We start from the raw sequence: 26,664 nt of genomic DNA, 5'->3' as shown, positions 1-26,664 counted from the left end.
CCACTGTTAGATACTTTGGAAGAAACAAACATTATCCTTCTCATAACACATATAGCAGCTGTTCAGCCATGGAAACCATTGTAGCCAATAATCTACAATGTCATCCATACTGATCATTTGGCTAAATACTTTTTGGCAGGTTGCCATGACCTGACAGTTCCCACATTTTTATATCATTTCCATGGTGTAATGGTTAGCACTCTGGACTTTGAATCCAGCGATCTGAGTTCATATCTCGGTGGGACCTGCTTTTTGGGAGGTGAAACCATACTGCATGTCACGTAATTATAACTTGTGCAGGTTTTTGGTCGCCAAGCGGTCTAAGGCACTGCGTTCAGGTCGCAGTCTGCCCTGGAGGCGTTTGTTCGAATATAGCAGCTGTTCAGCCATGTAAACACATACTACGAAGCTCGTGGCGCCCACTTTCTGTGCTGACTTTGAGGTCGGAAGAGGTTTGGAGCTGTGCAGTTAGAGAGTCAGCAGAGTGTTTTTGACTTTTGCGCACAAGCCCACCTCAGCACTCGGATACTTCAATCTGTAACTTTGTGTGGGTTGTAACTGAATTTCAGACAGCTCTTTAGTACCACATAGTGACTGACAAGTGAAGGAACTCTTTAGTGATTGACAAGTGTTTTGTAAAGGCAGACGTCATGGTTAGCTGCTTGATTTTATAAAGCTCTCACAGAAAGCACAAGTCATACAGAAATTCAATGTGCCAGAGATGACATGCAGTATGGTTTCACCCCCCAAAAATCAGGTCCCACCGATTTCACCAGATTTCACTCCATAAGAGTTTCCCCAATCAGACCAGGAGTGACATGTTTAGCCGCATGTTCTTCTTAAATTGCTGGCTGTCTGAGTGGTGTCCCAGAAACGATGTGGGCTTCATAGATAATTGGCAAACCTTCTGGAGGAAACCTGGTCTTGTTAGGAGAGATGGCATCCATCCCACTTTGGATGGAGCAGCTCTCATTTCTAGAAATATCGACAAATTTATTAAACCCCTCAAAACATGACTATCCAGAGTTGGGACCAGGAAGCAGAGTTGCAGTCTTACACGCCTCTCTGCAGCTTCTCTCCTCCTGCTACCCCCCCAAAAACCCATCTCCATAGAGACTGTGTCTGCTTCCAAAAAGACAAAAAACAAACTAAAAACCAGCAACAAACAACTTAAACAATCACAAAGAAAGAACAATACAGTATCCACATCTGAACCAAAGAGTAAAACAGTGAAATGTGGATTATTAAATATTAGGTCTCTCTCCTCCAAGTCTCTGTTAGTACATGACTTAATAATTGATCAACAAATTGATTTACTCTGCCTTACAGAAACCTGGTTGCAGCAGGATGATTATGTTAGTTTAAATGAATCAACACCCCCGAGTCATTCTAACTACCAGAAATCTCGAAGCACAGGTCGAGGGGGCGGTGTGGCAGCAATTTTTCACACCAGTCTATTAATTAATGAAAGACCAAGACAGACTGTTAATTCATTTGAAAGCCTGATGCTTAACATTGTCCACCCCAGCTGTGAAACTCAGAAACCAGTCTTACTTGTTATCATCTATCGTCCACCTGGGCCTTACACAGAGTTTCTGTCTGATTTCTCAGACTTTATATCTAATTTAGTTCTGAGCTCAGATAAAATAATTATTGTGGGTGATTTTAACATCCATGTAGATGCTAAAAATGACAGCCTCAACATGGCATTTAATCTGTTGTTAGACTCAATTGGTTTCTCTCAAAATGTAAAAGAACCCACCCACCACTTTAATCACACTCTAGATCTTGTTTTAACATATGGCATAGAAACTGAACATTTAACAGTGTTTCCTGAAAACCCTCTCCTGTCTGATCATTTCTTGATAACATTTACATTTACAATAATTGATTACGCAGCAGTGGAGAGTGGACTTTATCAAAGTAGATGTCTTTCTGAAAGCGCTGTAACTAAGTTTAAGAATATAATCCAGCCACTGTTATCATCGTCAATGCCCTGTACCAACACAGAGCAGAGCAGCTATCTGAACGCTACCCCAACAGAGGTCGATTATCTTGTTAATAATTTCACCTCCTCACTACGTACGACTCTGGATACTGTAGCTCCAGTGAAAACTAAGGTCTCTAATCAGAAGTACCTGACCCCGTGGTATAATTCTCAAACACGTACCCTAAAGCAGATGACTCGTAATCTGGAGAGGAAATGGCGTGTCACAAATTTAGAGGATCATCATTTAGCCTGGAGAAATAGTTTGTTGCTTTATAAGAAAGCCCTCCGCAAAGCCAGAACAGCTTACTACTCATCACTGATTGAAGAAAATAAGAACAACCCCAGGTTTCTCTTCAGCACTGTAGCCAGGCTGACAAAAAGTCAGAGCTCTGTTGAGCCAACCATCCCTTTAACGTTAACTAGTGATGACTTCATGAACTTCTTCACAAATAAAATTTTTATCATTAGAGAAAAATTACCAATAATCATCCCACAGATGTAATATTATCTACAGCTACTCTTAGTTCCATTGATGTTAAGTTAGACTCTTTTTTTCCAATCGATCTTTCTGAGTTAACTTCAATAATTACTTCCTCCAAACCATCAACGTGTCTTTTAGACCCCATTCCTACAAAACTGCTCAAAGAAGTCCTGCCATTGATTAATTCTTCGATCTTATATATGATCAACCTATCTCTAATAATCGGCTATGTACCACAGGCCTTCAAGGTGGCTGCAGTTAAACCTTTACTCAAAAAGCCATCTCTAGACCCAGCAGTCTTAGCTAATTATAGGCCAATCTCCAACCTTCCTTTCATATCAAAAATCCTTGAAAGAGTAGTTGTCAAACAGCTAACAGATCATCTGCAGAAGAATGGTTTATTTGAAGAGTTTCAGTCAGGTTTCAGAGTTCATCACAGCACAGAAACAGCTTTATTGAAGGTTACAAATGATCTTCTTATGGCCTCTGACAGTGGACTCATCTCTGTGCTTGTCCTGCTAGACCTTAGTGCAGCATTCGATACTGTTGACCATAATATTCTATTAGAGCGATTAGAACATGCTGTAGGTATTACAGGTATTGCACTGCAGTGGTTTGTATCATATCTATCTAATAGACTCCAATTTGTGCATGTAAATGGAGAGTCCTCTTCACACACTGAGGTTAATTATGGAGTTCCACAGGGTTCGGTGCTAGGACCAATTCTGTTTACATTATACATGCTTCCCCTAGGCAGCATCATTAGAAGACATAGCATACATTTTCACTGCTATGCAGATGACACCCAGCTCTATCTGTCCATGAAGCCAGATAACACACACCAATTAGTTAAACTGCAGGAATGTCTTAAAGACATAAAGACTTGGATGGCCACTAACTTTCTGCTTCTTAACTCAGATAAAACTGAGGTCATTGTACTCGGCGCTGAAAAGCTTAGAAATATGGTATCTAACCAGATTCTTACTCTGGATGGCATTACCTTGGCCTCCAGTAACACTGTGAGGAACCTTGGAGTCATTTTTGACCAGGATATGTCCTTCAACGCACATATTAAACAAATATGTAAGACTGCGTTCTTCCATTTGCGCAACATCTCTAAAATTAGAAATATCCTGTCTCAGAGTGACGCTGAAAAACTAGTTCATGCATTTATTACTTCCAGGCTAGACTACTGCAATTCATTATTATCAGGATGTCCAAAAAACTCACTGAAAAGCCTTCAGTTAATCCAAAATGCTGCAGCAAGAATACTGACAGGGACTAGAAAGAGAGAGCATATTTCTCCTGTTTTGGCTTCCCTTCATTGGCTTCCTGTTAAATCCAGAATTGAATTCAAAATCCTGCTCCTCACATACAAGGTCTTAAATAATCAGGCCCCATCTTATCTTAATGACCTTGTAGTACCATATCACCCTATTAGACCACTTCGCTCTCGCTCTGCAGGCCTACTTGTTGTTCCTAGAGTATTTAAAAGTAGAATGGGAGGGAGAGCCTTCAGTTTTCAGGCCCCTCTTCTGTGGAACCAGCTTCCAGTTTGGATTCAGGAGACAGACACTATCTCTACTTTTAAGATTAGGCTTAAAACCTTCCTTTTTGCTAAAGCATATAGTTAGGGCTGGAGCAGGTGACCCTGAATCCTCCCTTAGTTATGCTGCAATAGATGTAGGCTGCCGGGGGATTCCCATGATGCATTGAGTTTTTCCTTTCCAGTCACCTTTCTCACTCACTATGTGTTAACAGACCTCTCTGTATTGAATCGTATCTGTTATTAATCTCTGTCTCTCTTCCACAGCATGTCTTTATCCTGTCTTCCTTCTCTCACCCCAACCGGTCGCAGCAGATGGCCGCCCCTCCCTGAGCCTGGTTCTGCCGGAGGTTTCTTCCTGTTAAAAGGGAGTTTTTCCTTCCCACTGTCGCCAAAGTGCTTGCTCATAGGGGGTCATATGATTGTTGGGCTTTTCTCTGTATCTATGAAGCGCCTTGAGGCGACATTTGTTGTGATTTGGCGCTATATAAATAAAATTGAATTGAAAATTGAATTGAATAAGAGTTTCCTCTTTTCAACACTCTCCCAATTCATCCAGTGACCATAATTGGCCAGCGCTATGGCTCTGGCGTTTCTTACTGTTTCCTGCTTTCGACACACCTCCTCCACCACCATTTTTTGACGTTCGGTTACAGATGCCTGTTGCCACCGAGGTTGCCAAGACCAAATCCTTCTCTGCCCTGTTGGACGCGACCTACCACGTCATTATGGCTCAGAGCCGATTTGGCCTGTAGCACAGACGTTGCCAGGTATCCTTGAGGTCTACATTATACCACCGTCCCAAGCTCTTGATGGACATCTCTTAGACTGTTGGAATTGGTTCTCCACTGATATAGAATTGCCAGTTTCAAGTGTATTTTGTCACAACAGTAAGAAGTCTTCAAAGGTTGATTCTGTTCATCTGAATGTAGCGTTTTCAGTGGGAGAAATGTCTCATCACTCATCCAAGTGACTTCTTCAGTCTCAGCTGACTGCAGGTTTCCCCAATCTTATAAACAGTATATTTGTATAATGACTGAAAGCAGCCACCTGAAGGAACAGTGGGCTTGGAGGTCAGTTCCTTCATCATGATTATGCAAATTCTCATGACCATTGATCAACAACCACTGATCAAAGACCCATAAGTAGCAGTAAGAAAGAAGTGCAAAGATACAATTGTCAGAAGTGGGATTCGAACCCACGCCTCCAGGAGGAGACTGCGACCTCAACGCAGCGCCTTAGACCGCTCGGCCATCCTGACATTTTGTAAGTTCCACTAATTGAATAATCCCGCGCAGTTGCTGATTTCCATTCGACATTCTTGTATGTTAAGTTCATGTAATAAACAAAAACAAATGAAAAATACTTACAAAGAAAATATATTGATTTAAAAGTTTGTGTTAAATGTTGATGGCCAAAGTGTGAAATGTGACGTCCTGTGAGGGAAGCGTGAAAAAGTGTGAGCAGGTATAAAAATTAGGTAAAAAAAGACATTCTGGGTTCTTTCATTTTGTCTTTTGCGAGATGAGCAGTTGGGAAGGTTGGATCTAAGAGGTTCACAGTTGAAAGTTCAAGCAGAGACGCTAGAGGGGGCACCACAGCCCAACCTGTGAACTGGTTTCAAATGAATGCCCAGCTGCTTTCCTGTTGGGTGATTTTCATCAACACAGAACACGGGGATAAATGCATTTCTGGTTCCATCCTCTCTCCTCACCAATAAAATAAAAATTAAATCTGCATTAGCTCAACGTAGTTTAGTCAGATAAGTGTTGTTTACATACATAATTGTTTGGCGACCTTAAGCATGCACGTATTATCATCAAATTTTCATGACATGCTGCTGTTACACATGTTGCAGATTTAAAACAAGTGGGGCTTAAAACTTTACTTTGGAAGACATAAATATTATACTTCACAAAACACATAGCTGCTGTTCAGCCATGGAAACCCATACCACGATGCTCATGTTTGTTTTTTGATGTTAAAGACAGAGGAGGTTTAGTGCTGTACAGTTGTTGAGTCAGCAGCGTGTTTGTGACTTTTACTCTGTAACTTTGTGTGGTGTGCAACGGAATTTCAGACAGCTCTTTAGTACTACTCTTTAGCGATTGACAAGTCTTTTGTAAAGGCAGACGTCATGGTTAGCTGCTTGATTTTATACGGCGTTCACTGAAAACACAATTCATACAGAAATTCAAAGTGCCAGAGAAGACATGTAGTATGGTTTCACCTCCCAAAACTCAGGTCCCACCGAGATTTGAACTCAGATTGCTGGATTCAGAGTCCAGAGTGCTAACCATTACACCATGGAACCCCTGTTGTAGTGTTTATACTGTCAGGTCGTGGCAACCTGCCAAAAAGTATTCTGAATTAAGTAAGAACGGTTCCATGTAAACCCATGCCGGAGGTGGATCAGATGAGAAATAGTATATCATCATGCGCAATTGTGCAGCCCAATAGTACCACTGAAAGTTAGGACCCTTAAGCCCACCCCTGTCAAATAGCAGATATAAAAGAGTTAACCGAAGCCGATGGCGATGATTTTGCCAAATAAAATTGGTAATAATTTTCTTTAAGTTAAGAAAAAGACCTACAGGTACTTGTAGAGGGATATTCTGAAATAAGTAGAGGATTTTAGGGAGTACGCTCATCTTCACAATAATATGATATGGGAAGATTTGTCTACCTATCTACAACCTCTGGTAAAGCGGATGGCACAACACAGAAGAGCACAGAAGAGGTCAAGGCCCAGCCAAAAGTCAGTTTCAACAATGAGATGGGATTCATGATAAAAAATGAAAAATGTCAATGTGATGACATCCAAAGAGGGAGCTCGCAGTTCCCAGTTTTCATGCTGATGTTAAAGTCAGAGGAGGTTTAGAGATGTGGAGTCAGTGAGTCAGGAGAGTGTTTGTTACTATTACGCACAAGCACAACTCAGCACTCAGACACCCCATCATGTAACTTTGTGTGGTGTACAACTGAATTTCAGACAGCTCTTTAGCACCACATTGTGATTGACAAGTATTTGTAAAGACAGAGGTCATGGTTAGCTGCTTGATTTTATACACCTCTCACTGAAAACGCAATAGTAGCACAGTTCTGGTGTGCCAGAGAAGACATGCAGAATGGTTTCACCTCCAAAAAGCCGATCTCATCAATTTTTGGATTCAGATCACTGGATTCTAGGTCCATAGTGCTAACCATTACACCATGGAAGCACTACTAAAAAAAACGGTATGACTACCAGATTATTGCACTGTGACAGCACCATACCAGACTGAACCCAGAAAAAAAATGTGGGATAAAATAAGACAGATTATAGTTACTAAATGACTACAAATCACTTTGAATTGGAAAAAGGAAAGAAAATTAAAAGCAAAAAACAGAAATAAATAAATACATAAGAGAACAAAAGAAAAGAAAGTCTCTAGCTCATAAGAGGGAAAAATTGATTGAAATGATCAAAAACCTCACCTTATGATAGTTCTTGTTTTAAATACAATATTTGAGCGAGCTGACTGGAATTATCTCGATACTGTTAGATAATAATCATATATTGTTATATTTGTGTCTTTAAAAAAGATAATTTCTCAGTTGACAGTTAACTCCTGAAAAACCTTTTTACAAGACATTCATTCAAATCTGTGGTTATAACTTATAACCACAGATTTGAATGACTACCTGAGGTGACACAGGCTCACCAAAATCAACAATAGAAAATTGGAAAATTGTTGCCTGTACTTCATATTCTATAAAATAATATGTTTTTAGTTGCTGTCTGTGAGGCCCACATTTAATGAGCTGGATTTACAAAAACATAGTAAGTATTTCAGCTGAGCCCATGATAATGCAGATATCCAACGCCAATATCCAATAACATTGGCGGGGGATTTTTCACTTGAATGAATACTTTTAATTTTGAAAATTTAAATTGGATTTTTTTTAAACATTTTATAAATTTTGCAGTTTATTTGTAGTATAATATAGTATTGTAGGTACTTTCATAAAGCACGTAAACAATTCCTCATCACTCCTCATTGTCATTTAGTGGTTAAAGGATCGTCATGATAGTGAGACATTGCTAATGAAGCTGTAAAACTTGAGAAGGCCACATAAGAGTACAAATCTGTGATTTAATTACAAAATAGCATATTTTATTGTACCTGGTGTACCAGGTAACTGAAAGTGATATTGCTGCAGGGTGAACTACAGTATAATTATTACCTAGAATTAATCTCACTGGATCTCCTGAGTATGGGTGTGTAACTGTAAAATACAGGCAAGGAAAAGCCAACAGGACGTGTCCTAGTAAAGTGCTGCAAAACTATGTGCTGGCATAACAACTTCAGTGCTCCTTGTTAGTGAAGCTCAAGATCACTGTCTAATACAGGGGTCTCAAACTCACAGACTGGGGGCCACTTCCGGCCCACATCACCCCTATTTGCAGCCCGTATATTGACGTGAAGAAATATAAAGCACTTTGGCCCTTGAAGTTACTTTTCTTTGTTAGGGAGGATTTTTTTATTGTTCAGTGCAATGTTAAAAAATGTTCTTTAAAAAGCAAAAAAATTATTTAATACAAAGGCAATATGAGCACAAATGTATCGAGGGACTGGCTGTGTTAGCTCAGTGATAGAGTTATTTGTAAAGAAAACAATTTTCACTAGCAGTCAAAAACTAATGTGTACACTTATGTCTGCATTTTTGTTTTGTTAAGTAGAAGTAAAATTAAAAGTGCTGGCACGTGTCTGGCCATAAAGAGAGTACCAATTTGTTTTTTTGGTAGTCAATGAAAGGCTTCAGTTAGTTAAGAGCAGAGATGGGCAGCAGTGGCACTGTCATCTTACATTATTTTCACCCTCTTCGTTGTAAATGTTAAATTCACCTTGAAGAGGTGATTGATCAGAAAAAAAAATGTACACTACTCTAAAATGATGGCTCCCTCTAAAAGGATAAAGTCAAGCACCCAGACCCCCACTTTAGGCATCAAAAGTTACATTTTTCTTACATTTTTCTTTACTTTAATACTGAAGACTCACAGATTTTACTAGGTCTTTACACACACACACACACACACACACACACTGTGCATTATTTACATGTCATTGCTTGGATTTGATAAAAACGTTCTCCATTGTCAATAGATGGACAAGGAGAGAGCTCGAGAAAGCTGGTTTGCATTGTCTGTTCACGTGAGGTAGCAAGAAGGACAACCCAGCATACCTGAAGATGTATATTACACGGAGTCTTCTTAATATTTTTATCTGTTTTATTAATGATTTAATTAAAATGTTTTGACGGACTTGACCCACATTTCCAATTTATTAGAATTAACTTCTGTTTGCCATTTCTTTGGGTTTTCCTCCACAGTGTTACATCTGAGTACTTAGAAAACCTTACAGCTGAGTAATGTGTGAGCAGATGCAATTAATTTTTAGTCAGTCTTCATTCAGTCTTACTGAGATTGACTATTTTTCCTTGCTGAGCAGTCTCGCTGTAATATGGAAGTTTGATTTGTGGTGGAGCTGTAATCTGCAAATACAGTCTGCATCTCCACCTGTTCATTTATTTTTGAGGCTGTTCATTGGTTTCCTTGAGTGCCTTGCAAAAGGTGCTTACACCTCTGGTGCGGTGGTTATGTTATTCATACTACACACAGGTACTCTCTAGTATAATATGTATATGCAGTGTTTCATTTTACAGTATACTGCAATGATCGTCCTTCAAGGTAATTTGAACCATCAGACAGTTAATACCCTTTGAATTGTTTTTCTGCACCAGTTTGAAGTTTAGAAATATGTCTATTTATACAAGGAAAACTAAAATAAAATCAGGCTTTATTTGACAAGCATATGCTGGCATCCACGAAAGAGTGAAATTTAGACGCAGACACTCTCCCATGATGCCAGTGGTTTTACTTGGAACCCCTGTTGGTAATGACACATGCGGTTTTTCAAACCTTAGCTCATGATTAATAGTAGGTAGGTCAGCAACCACCTCCATAGAGAACAACCTCCATTAGGGTTGAAATAGCTGGGACTCTTCACCTTTTTGTTTTTCAAGCTGAACAAACCTCTTGGATGAGAAGTGAAATGTTTTAAATGAGTCCAGCTGCCTCTCTTAAGACAAACATGATTGACTAGGAACCTACACAGACATGGAGTCAGCATGTCTTGTAGATTTCAAACGACATGCAGATAATGTAAAGACTGTATCCAGTCTTTGTTTATCTTGGGTCTGTGTTTGTATCCTTCCTGGCAGTTAGAACAGTTCATTTTACCTGAGATTTACTGCTTAAAGCACATATGATAAAACACTAAATGGATCCAGGCAATCAAGATTTGAGACTTGCAACATAAGAAAATGTAATTTTTCAGAAGATCACCTCTCCGGTTTGAGCCTGTCCAAAGACATGCTTGTCAATTGGTGATTCTAAAGTGCCTGTTGGTGTGATGGAAGTATTTAAAAAAGTGACGATAGGGTTTGGGGACGGGAGCTGAGCCGAGGACGCATTCATGCATCAAATACCAAGAGAGTCAGGGAAACACCGGGGGGGGGGGGGACAACAAATTTAAGGTATTTATTTAAGGATTTAAGGTATCGTGCCACATTTGACCTCTGACCTCTTGTTCATGGTTAGTAAATTAAGAGTCAAAGTGAAAGACAAATTTGAAACTTTGTTACTTATTACCGTTGTTTGGAATAGATAGGAATATAGGGAATTATATATTTTTATTGAAAGACAGGACTCACATGTTTTCATTTCTAGTCTTTAAACCCTGTCTCTATCCATCTAGTATTAATTCTTTCTGGGAAACAAGTATGTATATTATGCACACACACAAACACACATGCAGCTATTACCTATTTCTTGTTTTTATACCTAAGATGAATTATTGTTGAATGAAGACATTTTTCAAACACATGTAAAATGTGGGCAATTGTGTTTATTGGGTAAAGGAAAAGGCAGAAGGGGGGGAAAGGGGGGGATAGAAAGAATGAAAGAGAGAGATGAGAGAAAACCCCAACAATCCCCTCTGAGCAAGCACCAGGCGACAGTGGATAGGAAAAACTCCTAAAGAAGAAACCTATGGCAGAACCAGGCTCAGGAGGGGGCAGTCAACTGCCGAGACTGGTCGGGGGGTGAGGGTGAAAAAAGTCAAAGGAGGGAGGGGAGGGGAGGGGGAAGGGGGGAAATGAAGATGGAATAGAGGTGGAGGAAGACGAGGTTACATCGGGTGAGAAGCAGCAGTGTCCCTCCTCCAGAACCAGTGGAAGCGTTTTTTCTTCTTTTTCAAATACTCTTCCACGAGCACTTTTTTCTCAGTGATGAGGGTTTTCAGCTCATCGATTGTTTCTGCGTTTTCTTTCTCAAGTTTGTTGCATCTTTTCACCATGTCTTCTAATTGTTCTTGTTTTTCTTTAAGCTTGTCTTTCAGTTCTTCAACTGTTGCCTCCTCTATTCGCTTTGCCTCGTGCACATCTGTGTGCATGTCTTCCAGCTGCTGGTTTCTCTTCTGGATTTCTTGAAGTCTACACTGCAGGTCTTTATGTGTTTTCTGTTGTTCTTGCTTTTGCGCCTGGATTTCAGTGTCTTTGTACTTCAAGGTCTTAGAAAGTTCCTCAAGTTCGGTATTTTTTCTCAGCATCTCCTTGATGCTACTCTGCATCGCTGAGCATTGTTTTTCCAGTTTTTTCTTTTCTCCTTCAAGTACAGTTGTTTTGTACATCGTTTCGTTATACAATTCTTGGAGTGCTTGATTTTTCCTCTGGAGATTAAGTTTTTCTTCTTCCTGTTGTATTTTCTGTTGGTCTTTCTCGTGAAGCAACTCTTTATTTTTGAGCAGTGTTTCCTCAAGAGTTTTTTGCAGCATTTTGCATTTTTCCTCCAAGACTTCAAACTTGTAGTCCGTTTCTTTCTCAAGTATTTCTTGTTGCTCTCTCTCTTGAATGAACTCTTTATTTCTGTGCACTTTTTTATCGAGCCTGACTTGAAGCAATCTGTGTTTTTCCTCCATCTCGTCAAGCTTGGAGTCCGTTTCTTTCTGTTTCATTTCCATTTGCTTCTTGTCTTGAAGCAACTGTTGACTTTTGTGCAGAGTTTTATCATGCTTCACCTGCAGCGCTTTGTATTTTTTCTCCATGGCTTGGAGTTTGCTCTGCAGGTCTCTCTGCTCTACAGGCTCTTGTTTCTTGTCTTGGAGGATCTCCTTATTTCTCTCCAGAGCTTCATCAAGCATCACTTGCAAGCCTTCATTTTGTTTCTCAATGTTCCTCAGCTTGCAATCCATTTCTTCCTTTTGTATTTTCTGTTGGTCTATCTCGTGAAGAAACTCTTTATTTCTCTCAAGAGCTTCATCAAGCATCACTTGCAAGCCTTCATTCTGTTTCTTGATGTGCCTCAGCTTGCAATCCATTTCTTCCTTTTGTATTTTCTTCTTGTCTTTCTCGTGAAGGAACTCTTTTCTTCTCTGCAGAGCTTCATCAAGCATCACTTGCAAGCCTTCATTTTGTTTCTTGATGTGCCTCAGCTTGCAATCCATTTCTTCCTTTTGTATTTTCTTCTTGTCTTTCTCGTGAAGGAACTCTTTTCTTCTCTGCAGAGCTTCATCAAGCATTTCTTGCAAGCCTTCATTTTGTTTCTCGATGTTCCTCAGCTTGCAATCCATTTCTTCCTGATGTATTTTCTGTTGGTCTTTCTCGTGAAGCATCTCTTTATTTTTGAGCAGTGTTTCCTCAAGAGTTATTTGCAGCATTTTCAATTTTTCCTCCAAGACTTCAAGCTGGGAGTCTGTTTCTTTCTCGAGCATTTCTTGTTGCTCTCTCTCTTGAATGAACTCTTTATTTCTGTGCACTGTTTTCTCAAGCTTGATTTGGAGCAATCTGTGTTTTTCCTCCATCTCGTCAAGCTTGGAGTCCATTTCCTTCTGTTTCATTTCCATTTGCTTCTTGTCTTGAAGCACCTGTTGACTTTTGTGCAGAGTTTTGTCATGTTTCACCTGCAGCGCTTTGTATTTTTCCTCCATGGCTTGGAGTTTGCTCTCTATGTCTCTCTGCTGTGTGGACTGTTGCTTCTCTTCTTGGTGGATTTCTTTCAGTTTTTCCAGAGCTTCGTCAAGCTTCTCTTGGAGCTCCTGATTCTTCTTGACCATGTTTTCCTGTTTTATGCTCTCTTTTTTCTCCTTTTGGAGCAGATCTTTATTTTTTTCCAGAGCCCCATCAAGCTTTTCTTGGAGTTCCTGATTCTTCTTGAGCATTTTATCCCCTTTAATGCTCTTTTTTTTCTCATTTTGGAGCAGATCTTTAATTTTTTCTAGAGCTCCATCAAGCTTTTCTTGGAGCTCCTGATTCTTCTTGAGCATTTTATCCCCTTTAATGCTCTCTTTTTTCTCATTTTGGAGCAGATCTTTAATTTTTTCTAGAGCTTTATCAAGCTTTTCTTGGAGCTCGTGATTCTTCTTATCTTGGAGAGCCCATTGTTTCTCCTCAATAATACCTTCCCTTTCCTGAAGCTGGTAGGATAATTTTTCTAATTCAGTGCTCTTTCTCTCATTTTCTTCTGTCAGGATCTTAATCTTTTTTCTGTTCATGAGATTTTCATTCTCCATTTCTTCTAATCGCTTTTCCTCTAATTCTACCTGTTCATCCCAAGGAAGAGAGCTGATATAAGGGTCTAGGGACTCATACCATGGAATAGAGCTGGGGTCAGCTTCTTGTCTTTCTTGCTCTTTCTGAGACATGTTGGAGTCTGTATACCGTGAGTACGAAAAGGATCCAAATGTTTGAAAATGCTTTACTGGTGAACGTTTGAATGCTGCTAACATAAGTGCTGCAAATAACGGACTAAAAGTTGTACCTCCTCACCCCTACTTAAGGATTCATGAGGATCAAAGCTTCAAAGGATCAAAGCTTTAGAAGCCTGTGACATCAGAATTCCATAAGCCAATGAGGTTGTCACATGACATTTTTGAATGAGGTCATGTTTTTGTATGAATTTTTTAAATAACATCAACATTCTGTAAGCCAATGAGGTTCTTACATGTCTTTTGAATGAGGATAATTCTTTTGTGTTAAAAAAAAGTGTAAAAAGTGTTATTGCAATAACATAAAAAGTGAGTAAAGAAAGTAAATAAAAGTACAGTTTTATTTATATAGCACCTTTCAAAACAAATTGATTGTGTCTGAGTTGTATTGGTAACTCGTTGAAGTGTTACTGGGTATCATAACTAGACAGTTTGCGCATACAGTGAGTGAAAGCATTGGGTGGACTGAATCAGGTTAAATTAAATCGATAGAACTGAGTGGATTGTATTGATCAGAGAGTTAGAACAACAACTAAAGGAAACTTTGATTAATCTGAAAGGAACTAATATAGGTTAACAGGTAGCTGATACAAATCGGGATTTAAAACCATTTTTGGTTTGTTTGCTTTTCTGTTTGACTCCTTGTTTTATTCAATATTGCAGTTTATATGATAGTATTATGGGTTTTTTAAACTGTTCCATGTGAAAATGTTGGGAAATGAAATATTACAGGTGGAAATCAATGAAAGTGGAAATTCAGAAGAAATTCTGTCCTTTTCCTCATTAATGCACATCATAAATAAATATGTAATGTGTCTGTTGCACACTTTGTATGTCAGGAATAACCATAAATGTGTTGTCTTACAAACAGCTGTATCAGGTCTTTACAACCACAATAAGCGAGGATAACAGAACTCCTGGAAAGCAAAGAAAATGTGGTTCTTGTTTTTAAGACAGTCACATTTAGTTTCACGCTGCGTGATGCTGGATTGTTGCAGACAAACCTGATTGTGTTTCCCACTGGGTTTTATACTTCAGAGGCAACACAGAGTAAAGAGAAGCATTGTTATTTCAGTGTAACTTTAGTCTCAGTTTAGTTTTATCCCCTTGTAAATTTGATAAGAGCCAAATTGAGGAAACAAACTCAGTGTGTGGCCAGAAAATGCCATGGTGGCTTGCAAACACATGTCAGAACAAAATATGAAGGATAAGACATCACACGTATAACGGAAAGAGATGCAGAAGAATTCATCTCTGAAATTTCTCCCTTTATTGAACTGGCATTTGCCCGAGACCACTGGAATTGGTGGGATGGACACAAAGAAAATCAGAGGTAGACAAAAATCCGTCAGGAGGGATCAGGAGAGAACAACAGTCTGCCAAGCCATTCCCTGCTTCAGAGTTTTGTCATTTTGCACCTGCTGTCGCTTTAATATTAAACTAACGAGGTTGAAATAGACTCACAGTGGTTTCTGCTTCTTAATTAGACTTAGACTGCTTCTTTATATCCCTTCATGTGCTTCCGTCTTCTGTGCTTCACTGTCTGTGATCATGCTCGAGCTCATCTTCAGTCAGTTATCTTCTGTTTGTTTCCTGCTTCCTTTTAAAGGTCAAGGATCCCACCTTCACCTTGCCACCTGCCTGCGTGCCATGGACGCCCAGGTTTGCAAATACAATAACCTGAAAACGAAGCAATGTTGTATTTTCAAATTGATACCATAGATACATCTAGTACAAGTCTTGAAAAAGTTTGCATCTTCGTGACCTTGACCTCAAGGTCTGATGCCAAGTCTTGTCACTTGAGACTGAGGTGATGCAGGATTTTGAAATTTATTCTATATGTGCAGCTACTAAGAGGTTGAAGGATAACACTGATATTCTTATATTTTCATGGAGCTGCTCTCAAAGCTTTGTCATCTCACCTCAGTTCCTATAATTCAGTCCTGGTCCTGCATCACAGTGTGTGGTGTGGAATAAAACTGTGACAGTGTCAGAAATTTAGCTTGATCATCTGAGCGTAGCTGCTGCTGCTACTAGCAGCAATAAATAGAATCAGTTTTTAAATTTTAGCGCAGGTTTGCTTTGATGCAAATATTTGCAGTCTGCTATATGTGTTTAAATCACTGTCTGCCTGTAATGTGTTAGAGGGAAGAAGGAGGCACAGCAGAGGAGAAAACTGGAGGAGGAGCTGAAAGAGCAGCAGAGGCTCATTGATGCTCTCACTGCTGAAACCATGACTCTGAGAGAGGAGGCTACAGCCCTGCATTTGGGACTGGGCTTAGGTTATTGTTAGTCCAGCTATGCTGATAAAACATGACTTGGTGTGCCTCTCAGGCAGGGTTACAGCAGCGGACGACAGAGCTGGAGCGGAACACTGAAGCTGTGTGCAGAAAGGGGCACCAGCGGCTCCTGTCTTTAAGAAGGCTTTTTTGTTTCCACGTTGATAAAACCATGATGGTTTTATTTCACCGTGCTTTTAATGAATCTGTTTTGTCCTTTTCCTTGGTGTGGTGGTTTGGATAGTTATCTGAAAGGAGCAGAAACTCTCTCAGATTGTTAAGTGGTCTAAAAGGCTGATTGGAGAACCACAGCTGAAATTTTCTGTACACCAGACAGTTACAGCGGTCAGCTGGTTTAATTTTTCTTGATGATCCTTCACACAGTGAGAATCGTTTTCTTCCTCCCGGACAAAGGTTTCTGGTCCCAAACTGTGAAAACGACAAGATTTAAAAAGTCACATTTGTGGATTATATGATGGCCAAAATTAGTGTTAAGTTTTGTTGTCAGTATTTTTTTGCTGTACTTTTTTGTTTTCTGTTGTTTCTTCGATTCATGAGAACAAATCTAACTACAGTTACATATTAAATACCTGAACCTTAAAATGTTCAAATCAAAGATTCCCAGCTAGTTCCGAACCCAGCGTACACATAGAAGTAATTGGCAAATTGAAAAAGAAGGTTGGTTGCAAAGTGGTTTGCAGAAGAAACGGCTTAAAAAACACAGCAAATATGAACTTTCTTTGAAATCGTTTATTATATATCTGGCATTAGAGGTGAACATAAACACTTATCTAATGTCATTTCAGCTCTCAATGCCACCGTGGCTGTTCAGAGAGGAAACATCAGTCCTGGTTTCTCAGGTTCTTAATCCTGATCCGCCTCAGAGCAAGTCAGGTAATATCTGCAAGGGATGGATTTTCTCCAAAATGAAATACTCTGTTTGAAGATGAGATCATGTCAGAAAATCAGTGTTGTTCTTCTTTTATATGCTGAACAGACTGGATCGGTAATCACACCAGCAGAGCCAGGAAGTGTGTTTCCCAGGGTTCAGAGCTGGAAGGCTCCCCTGTTGCCTCTCTAAGCGGGGATCAGTCCAATCTGGGCCTGCTGCAGGCCATGTTGGGTCAGGTGGAGCTGGATAAAAACAAAAACAACCTCTCTCCTCACCAATAAAATGTCGTACTTTGAGTTTGTCTCCACCTGCTGGGCGGTGGCGTGTTTAGGGTGGAGGATGTAGTTGCAGCTGTCCTGCAGGTGGAGGTGGTGCAGGACAAGCAGAGCAGCAGATTTGTGAGTGTTTTGGACTTGAATTAAAAAGACCAAGACGTGCTGATGAGGCTGCTGTGTGAGGTAGAGACAGGTATAAGGATGTGTATAAAGATTGGGTCTTGCTGTATTGCTCAGGCTGCACTACAGCATCTATTCACAGGCACGATCCCACTACTGAGCAACACGGGGGCTTTGACCTGCTCCGGTGCACCCCTCCTTAGGTGACCTGGTGGTCCCAGGCTCCCCCAGGATCACCATATCAATGCCGAACTTAGTGCGGACACCCGATCGACATAGCCTGCTGCAGCTCAGAGCTCCTGGGCTCAAACGATCCTCCAACCTCAGCCTCCCGGTAGCTTGGATTACAGGCACACGCCACCGCACCTGGCGAGAAGCGGCTACGTTAACAGGGCTTTTAACTACGTCTGAGGTGACATCATGACACTAACCTGCTGCCCATCATTAGCAAAGTTGTAATGATGGGCAGCAAAGATGAGGAATGAATGGTGCACAATTGTTATATGCAAGTTTTTAGAAAGCTCGTGGTTAACACAAGAGTATTTTGTCACAATATCAAGAAGAGTAAAGCTTCAATGTCAGAAGTGGCATTCAAAGCCACACCTCCAGGGGAGACTGCAACGTGAACACAGCGCCTTCGACCGCTCAGACATTCTGACATTGCAGTGTCAGTTTGGTGGAGGTTACCACTGTTAGATACTTTGGAAGAAACAAACATTATCCTTCTCATAACACATATAGCAGCTGTTCAGCCATGGAAACGTAGTGCGAATAATCTACAATGTCATCCATACTGATCATTTGGCTGAATACTTTTTGGCAGGTTGCCATGACCTGACAGTTCACACATTTTCATGTCGTTTCCATGGTGTAATGGTTAGCACTCTGGACTTTGAATCCAGTGATCTGAGTTCATATCTTGGTGGGACCTGCTTTTTCGGAGGTGAAACCATACTGCATGTCACGTAATGATAACTTGTGCAGGTTTTTGGTCTCCAAGCGGTCTAAGGCACTGCGTTCAGGTCGCAGTCTCCTCTGGAGGCGTTTGTTCGAATATAGCAGCTGTTCAGCCATGTAAACACATACTACGAAGCTCGTGGCGCCCACTTTCTGTGCTGACTTTGAGGTCGGAAGAGGTTTGGAGCTGTGCAGTTAGAGTCAGCAGAGTGTTTTTGACTTTTGCGCACAAGCCCACCTCAGCACTCGGATACTCCAATCTGCAACTTTGTGTGGGTTGTAACTGAATTTCAGACAGCTCTTTAGTACCACATAGTGACTGACAAGTGAAGGAACTCTTTAGTGATTGACAAGTGTTTTGTAAAGGCAGACGTCATGGTTAGCTGCTTGATTTTATAAAGCTCTCACAGAAAGCACAAGTCATACAGAAATTCAATGTGCCAGAGTAGACATGCAGTATGGTTTCACCCCCCAAAAATCAGGTCCCACCGATTTCACCAGATTTCACTCCATAAGAGTTTCCTCTTTTCAACACTCTCCCAATTCATCCAGTGACCCTGCTTGGCCAGCGCTATGGCTCTGGCGTGTCTTACTGTTTCCTCCTTTCGACACACCTCCTCCACCACCATTTTTTGACGTTCGGTTACAAATGCCTGTTGCCACTGAGGTTGCCAAGACCAAATCCTTCTCTGCCCTGTTGGACGCGACCCACCACGTCATTATGGCTCAGAGCCGATTTGGCCTGTAGCACAGACGTTGCCAGGTATCATTGAGGTCTACATTATACCACCGTCCCAGGCTCTTGATGGACGTCTCTTAGACTGTTGGAATTGGTTCTCCACTGATATAGAATTTCCTGTTTCAAGTGTATTTTGTCACAACAGTAAGAAGTCTTTAAAGGTTGATTCTGTTCATCTGAATGTAGCATTTTCAGTGGGAGAAACGTCTCATCACTCATCCAAGTGACTTCTTCAGTGTCAACTGACTGCAGGTTTCCCCATTCTTATAAACAGTATATTTGCATAATGACTGAAAGCAGCCACCTGAAGGAACAGTGGGCTTGGAGGTCAGTTCCTTCATCATGATTATGCAAATTCTCATGACCATTGATCATCAACCACTGATCAAAGACCCATGAGTAGCAGTAAGAAAGAAGTGCAAAGATACAATTGTCAGAAGTGGGATTCGAACCCACGCCTCCAGGGGAGACTGCGACCTGAACGCAGCACCTTACACCGCTCGGCCATCCTGACACCGCTCGGCCATCCTGACATGTTGGAACTCACCACTAGTGAATAATCCAGCGCAGTTGCTGATTTCCATACGACATACTTGTATGTTAAGTGCATGTAATAAACAAAAACAAATAAAAATAATTACAAAGAAAATATATTGATTTAAAAGTTTGTGTTAAATGTTGTAAGTCACATCAAAATAGAAAGATCAGGTGTGGGTGGACAGGAATGATTAGATGTCAACAACTTGATTGGATGGCCAAAGTGTGAAATGTGACGTCCTGTGAAGGAAGCGTGAAAAAGTGTGAGCAGGTATAAAAATTAGGTAAAATACAGACATTCTGGGTTCTTCCATTTTGTCTTTTGCGAGATGAGCAGTTGGATGTAAGAGGTTCACAGTTGAAAGTTCAAGCAGAGACGCTAGAGGGGGAACCCCAGCCCAACCTGTGAACTAGTTTCAAATGAATGCCCAGCTGCTTTCCTGTTGGGTGATTTTCATCAACACAGAACACGGGGATAAATGCATTTCTGATTCCATCCTCTCTCCTCACCAATAAAATAAGAATAAAATCTGCATTAGCTCAACGTAGTTTAGTCAGATAAGTGTTGTTTACATACATAATTGTTTGGCGACTATAAGCGTGCACGTGTTATCATCAAATTTTCATGGCATGCTGCTATTACACATGTTGCAGATTTAAAACAAGTGGGGCTTAAAACTTTACTTTGGAAGACATAAAGATTATACTTCACAAAACACATAGCTGCTGTTCAGCCATGGAAACCCATACCACGATGCTCATGTTTGTTTTTTGATGTTAAAGACAGAGGAGGTTTAGTGCTGTACAGTTGTTGAGTCAGCAGCGTGTTTGTGACTTTTACTCTGTAACTTTGTGTGGTGTGCAACGGAATTTCAGACAGCTCTTTAGTACTACTTTTTAGCGATTGACAAGTATTTTGTAAAGGCAGGCGTCATGGTTAGCTGCTTGATTTTATACGGCGTTCACTGAAAACACAATTCAGACAGAAATTCAAAGTGCCAGAGAAGGCATTTAGTATGGTTTCACCTCCCAAAACTCAGGTCCCACCGAGATTTGAACTCGGATCAATGGATTCAGAGTCCAGAGTGCTAACCATTACACCATGGAACCCCTGTTGTAGCGTTTATACTGTCAGGTCGTGGCAACCTGCCAAAAAGTATTCTGAATTAAGTAAGAACGGTTCCATGTAAACCCATGCCGGAGGTGGATCAGATGAGAAATAGTATATCATCATGCGCAATTGTGCAGCCCAATAGTACCACTGAAAGTTAGGACCCTTAAGCCCACCTCTGTCAAATGGCAGATATAATAGAGTTAACCGAAGCCGATGGCGATGATTTTGCCAAATAAAATTGGTAATAATTTTCTTTAAGTTAAGAAAAAGACCTACAGGTACTTGTAGAGGGATATTCTGAAATAAGTAGAGGATTTTAGGGAGTACGCTCATCTTCACAATAATATGATATGGGAAGATTTGTCTACCTATCTACAACCTCTGGCAAAACGGATGGCACAACACAGAAGAGCACAGAAGAGGTCAAGGCCCAGCCAAAAGTGAGTTTCAACAATGAGATGGGATTCATGATAAAAAATGAAAAATGTCAATGTGATGACATCCAAAGAGGGAGCTCGCAGTTCCCAGTTTTCATGCTGATGTTAAAGTCAGAGGAGGTTTAGAGATGTGGAGTCAGTGAGTCAGGAGAGTGTTTGTTACTATTACGCACAAGCACAACTCAGCACTCAGACACCCCATCGTGTAACTTTGTGTGTTGTACAACTGAATTTCAGACAGCTCTTTAGCACCACATAGTGATTGACAAGTATTTGTAAAGACAGAGGTCATGGTTAGCTGCTTGATTTTATACACCTTTCACTGAAAACACAACAGTTCTGGTGTGCCAGAGAAGACATGCAGAATGGTTTCACCTCCAAAAAGCCAGTCTCTCCAATTTTTGAATTTAGATCACTGGATTCTAGGTCCCTAGTGCTAACCATTACACCATGGAAGCACTACTAAAAAAAGGTATGACTACCAGATTGTTGCAGATTGTGACAGCACCATACCAGACTGAACCCAGAAAAAAAAAGTGGGATAAAATAAGACAGATTATAGTTACTAAATGACTACAAATCACTTTGAATTGGAAAAAGGAAAGAAAATTAAAAGCAAAAAACAGAAATAAATAAATACATAAGAGAACAAAAGAAAAGAAAGACTCTAGGGAAAAATTGATTGAAATGATCAAAAACCTCACCTTATGATAGTTCTTGTTTTAAATACAATATTTGAGCGAGCTGACTGGAATTATCTCGATACTGTTAGATAATAATCATATATTGTTATATTTGTGTCTTTAAAAAAGATATTTCCTCAGTGGACAACTCCTGATAAACCTTTTTACAAGACATTCATTCAAATCTGTGGTTATAACTTATAACCACAGATTTGAATGACTACCTGAGGTGACACAGGCTCACCAAAATTCAACAATAGAAAATTGGAAAACTGTTGCCTGTACTTCATATTCTATAAAATAATATGTTTTTAGTTGCTGTCTGTGAGGCCCACATTTAATGAGCTGGATTTACAAAAACATTGTATTTCAGCTGAGCCCATGATAATGCAGAATAACATTGGCGGGGGATTTTTAACTTGAATGAATACTTCTAATTTTGAAAATTTAAATTGGATTTTTTTTAAACATTTAAAAAATTGTGAAGTTTATTTGTAGTATAATATAGTATTGTAGGTACTTTCATAAAGCACGTAAACAATTCCTCATCACTCCTCATTGTCATTTAGTGGTTAAAGGATCATCATGATAGTGAGACATTGCTAATGAAGCTGTAAAACTTGAGAAGGCCACATAAGAGTACAAATCTGTGATTTAATTACAAAATAGCATATTTTATTGTACCTGGTGTACCAGGTAACTGAAAGTGATATTGCTGCAGGGAGAACTACAGTATAATTATTACCTAGAATTAATCTCACTGGATCTCCTGAGTATGGGTGTGTAACTGTAAAATACAGAGAAGGAAAAGCCAACAGGACGTGTCCTTGTAAAGTGCTGCTAAACTATGTGCTGGCATAACAACTTCAGTGCTCCTTGTTAGTGAAGCTCAAGATCACTGTCTAATACAGGGATCTCAAACTCACAGTCTGGGGGCCACTTCCGGCCTACATCACCCCTATTTGCAGCCCGTATATTGACGTGAAGAAATATAATGCACTTTGGCCCTTGAAGTTACTTTTCTTTGTTAGGGAGGATTTTTTTATTGTTCAGTGCAATGTTAAAATAAGTTATTTAAAATATTTAATACAAAGGCAATATGAGCAGAGAGCACAAACGTGTCGAGGGACTGGCTGTGTTAGCTCAGTGAGAGAGTTATTTGTAAAGAAAACAATTTTCACTAGCAGTCAAAAACTAATGTGTACACTTATGTCTGCATTTTTATTTTGTTAAGTAGAAGCAAAATTAAAAGTGCTGGCACGTGTCTGGCCATGAAGAGAGTACCAATTTGTTTTTTTGGTAGTCAATGAAAGGCTTCAGTTAGTTAAGAGTGAGAAAAAATTGTGTTCACATTTGCAGTTTTTTCTTGCTATACAATATTTGAAATAAATAAAAAAAACACTACATTTTCAGAAATATTTGTGGATGTTTTCTTGTTTGTTTGTTTCTTGTACTACTTAAACACTAAAGTGGGCCTCACATGAGATGTCAGTGCCAGCAGTGGCACTGTCATCTTACATTATTTTCACCCTCTTCGTTGTAAATGTTAAATTCACCTTGAAGAGGTGATTGATCAGAAAAAAAAACGTACACTACTTTAAAATGATGGTTCCCTCTAAAGGGATAAAGTCAAGCACCCAGACCCTCACTTTAGGCATCAAAAGTTACATTTTTCCTTTAATACTGAAGACTCACAGATTTTACCAGGTCTTTACATACACACACACACACACACACACACACACACACACACACACACACACACACACACAGTGCATTATTTACATGTCATTGCTTGGATTTGAAAAAAACTTTCTCCATTGTCAATAGATGGACAAGGAGAGAGCTCGAGAAAGCTGGTTTGCTTTGTCTGCTCACGTGAGGTAGCAAGAAGGACAACCCAGCATACCTGAAGATGTTTATTACACGGAGTCTTCTTAATATTTTTATCTGTTTTATTAATGATTTAATTAAAATGTTTTGACGGACTTGACCCACATTTCCAATTTATTAGAATGAACTTCTATTTGCCATTTCTTTGGGTTTTCCTCCACAGTGTTACATCTGAGTACTTAGAAAACCTTACAGCTGAGTAATGTGTGAGCAGATGCAATTCATTTTTAGTCAGTCTTCATTCAGTCTTACTGAGATTGACTATTTTTCCTTGCTGAGCAGTCTCGCTGTAATATGGAAGTTTGATTTGTGGTGGAGCTGTAATCTGCAAATACAGTCTGCATCTCCACCTGTTCATTTATTTTTGAGGCTGTTCATTGGTTTCCTTGAGTGCCTTGCAAAAGGTGCTTACACCTCTGGTGCGGTGGTTATGTTATTCATACTACACACAGGTGCGCTCTAGTATAATATGTATATGCAGTGTTTCATTTTACAGTATACTGCAATGATCGTCCTTCAAGGTAATTTGAACCATCAGACACTTAATACCCTTTGAATTGTTTTTCTGCGCCAGTTTGAAGTTTAGAAATATCTCTATTTATAGAAGGAAAACAAATCTAAAATCAGGCTTTATTTGACAAGCATATGCTGGCATCCATGAAAGAGTGAAATTTAGACGCAGACACTCTCCCATGATGCCAGTGGTTTTACTTGGAACCCCTGTTGGTAATGACACATGCGGTTTTTCAAACCTTAGCTCATGATTAATAGTAGGTAGGTCAGCTACCACCTCCATAGAGAACAACCTCCATTAGGGTTTAAATAGTTGGGACTCTTCACCTTTTTGTTTTTCAAGCTGAACAAATCTCTTGGATGAGAAGTGAAATGTTTTAAATGAGTCCAGCTGCCTCTCTTAAGACAAACATGACCTGATTGACTAGGAACCTACACAGACATGGAGTCAGCATGTCTTGTAGATTTCAAACGACATGCAGATAATGTAAAGACTGTATCCAGTCTTTGTTTATCTTGGGTCTGTGTTTGTGTCCTTCCTGGCAGATAGAACAGTTCATTTTACCTGAGATTTACTGCTTAAAGCACATATGATAAAACACTAAATGGATCCAGGCAATCAAGATTTGAGACTTGCAGCATAAGAAAATGTAATTTTTCAGAAGCTGACCACGCTGCAGCTGTCAGCCAGCAACCAGGACAGCGAGCCGGGCGAGCTCATCTAGGGCGTCACCCAACAGACGAGCCTGGGACACCTCGAGCATGCTGCCAGTCCAGGTAGACCAGACCTATATGTTAGTGTTTTTAGAAAGGACGCAAAAGTAAAGATGAAGCCAAACTAAACCAAACCAAGCTTTTCCCACCGCTTTGTGAGTAGTTGGCATCCAATATGCAAACTGCAGATGACTATGGCAATCTGATTGCAACCAAAGCAATCACAATTATGTTTTTGGTGCAGCAGACCCTGATTTCACCTGGCAACTGTTACGGATTCAAATATTGAGGAGGGATACAGGAGGAAAACCCAAAATAACAACACTGGTCCGGCCGGGTAAAGTCAAACGATGATTTAATGAACACACGCGTGGGAGATGGACACCATACAGCAGACAGCATCAGATCTCATTACAAACTCCACACACTCATTGTTTTATGAAAATCAGGGTATTAGAACACCCCCTCATGCGTACAGATGGTACAATACAGTCAATATTGACAACTTTAGACACATCAAGAAAAACATTCTCATCGTCTCGAGGACAGACACTGGCTCCTCCGCCTCTCCTTGGAGCGAACTGTCCCCTACGGAGACACAACATTACAGCTGCAAGGTTTTCCAAATTATCAAGTTGACCTGTATATAATACGCTGAGTCAGGGATACAATATTAAATGAAGGTTGGTTTAATGAACTACCACTACTTAAAAACTTAATGAAAAGATATAACTGAATAAAAAATCACAAAGAATCACATAATATCAGTGTTATGTAAGCGCGTGCAACCTCCTGGGCCCAAAGTCATCCCACACCATGGATCAGCCAGTCATAACGCTGACTGAAGTTTTTGACCTTTATTAACTCGGGCACAACTCTATAATGAGCAACAAACTGCCATATGTATAAGGTGATCATGTTTACACCTGCAAAGAGAGATCATATAATTATTCTGACACCTGCAAATAAAAGATTAACACCAGGTTATAACAATCACTGTAATACAAATGTTAAATGTAATGTCAATAGCTTCAATCAATGTTTAATGCAATGCTTATTAAATGATTCTGATATAATGATGATGCTACTGCTAAAAATGAAGTAAAACACCCCTTTTCACCCGACACAACCACCACAAACCAGTGGCTTTACCCCCAAAGTTGCCAGGGGTGTGCAGCGCTGTGGTCCATTGATCACCTCTCCGGTTTGAGCCTGTCCAAAGACATGCTTGTCAGTTGGTGATTCTAAAGTGCCTGTTGGTGTGATGGAAGAAGAAAAGGGGGGGACAACAAAACTAAAACAGGGAGCTAAGAACTTCACTACTGTATGTTTTCAATGTTTTTGTCACTTTTTACAGAATCAAACTCAAAGTAAGCTTTAAACCCTGCATGGCCGTACTCTCTCCTGCACTCCATATTATCCTTTGTTGATCTAGACACGTCTGTTGCTGCCACGGACGTCGCACACTTGTACGTCATTGTCATGAGACACTCTCACGAAGAAAATGACGAGGATTAGTAACGCAGTAACGTAGCCTGCTTATGGGAAAGTAACAGTAATCTAATTACCTTTTTTGCAATAGTAATCCCTTACTTTACTCGTTACTTGAAAAAAGAAATCAGACTATGCGGTGTTGCCCATCTCTGGTCCACATACAGAAAGTATCATAGAAAGATTTAAGGTATCGT

The 26,664-nt window shown here is 40.0% G+C and overlaps 1 protein-coding gene, 4 non-coding genes and 1 pseudogene across 5 annotated transcripts; all 6 read right to left on the bottom strand.

Annotated features, from left to right (window-relative positions):
• Window positions 1-5,194: 5,194 nt before the first annotated feature.
• On the bottom strand, window positions 5,195-5,278 carry trnal-gag (transfer RNA leucine (anticodon GAG)). Its single transcript has one exon. It is a non-coding gene; the product is annotated as a tRNA-Leu (tRNA).
• Window positions 5,279-6,259: 981 nt separating this feature from the next.
• trnaq-cug (transfer RNA glutamine (anticodon CUG)) lies at window positions 6,260-6,331 on the bottom strand. The gene has a single exon. It is a non-coding gene; the product is annotated as a tRNA-Gln (tRNA).
• A 4,871-nt stretch (window positions 6,332-11,202) lies between these two features.
• LOC146502643 (uncharacterized) lies at window positions 11,203-14,029 on the bottom strand. The gene has a single exon (XM_085132186.1). The coding sequence runs from the start codon at window positions 13,842-13,844 to the stop codon at window positions 11,250-11,252; it is 2,595 nt and encodes an 864-aa protein (XP_084988312.1). The 5' UTR covers window positions 13,845-14,029; the 3' UTR covers window positions 11,203-11,249.
• A 3,448-nt stretch (window positions 14,030-17,477) lies between these two features.
• On the bottom strand, window positions 17,478-17,760 carry LOC146502642 (signal recognition particle RNA; annotated as a pseudogene).
• A 1,756-nt stretch (window positions 17,761-19,516) lies between these two features.
• Window positions 19,517-19,599, bottom strand: trnal-cag (transfer RNA leucine (anticodon CAG)). The gene has a single exon. It is a non-coding gene; the product is annotated as a tRNA-Leu (tRNA).
• A 1,061-nt stretch (window positions 19,600-20,660) lies between these two features.
• On the bottom strand, window positions 20,661-20,732 carry trnaq-cug (transfer RNA glutamine (anticodon CUG)). Its single transcript has one exon. It is a non-coding gene; the product is annotated as a tRNA-Gln (tRNA).
• Window positions 20,733-26,664: the final 5,932 nt, after the last annotated feature.

Source organism: Neolamprologus multifasciatus, chromosome 15 (assembly GCF_963576455.1).
Source record: "Neolamprologus multifasciatus chromosome 15, fNeoMul1.2, whole genome shotgun sequence".
NCBI lineage: Eukaryota > Metazoa > Chordata > Actinopteri > Cichliformes > Cichlidae > Neolamprologus > Neolamprologus multifasciatus.
The sequence above is the reverse complement of the archived record's forward strand: the minus strand, read 5'-3'. Positions and strand labels throughout refer to the sequence as shown.

Excerpts from the sequence above, each read along its gene's own strand:
- LOC146502643 (XM_085132186.1), bottom strand. The coding sequence starts at position 13,844 with ATGTTAGCAGCATTCAAACGTTCACCAGTAAAGCATTTTCAAACATTT.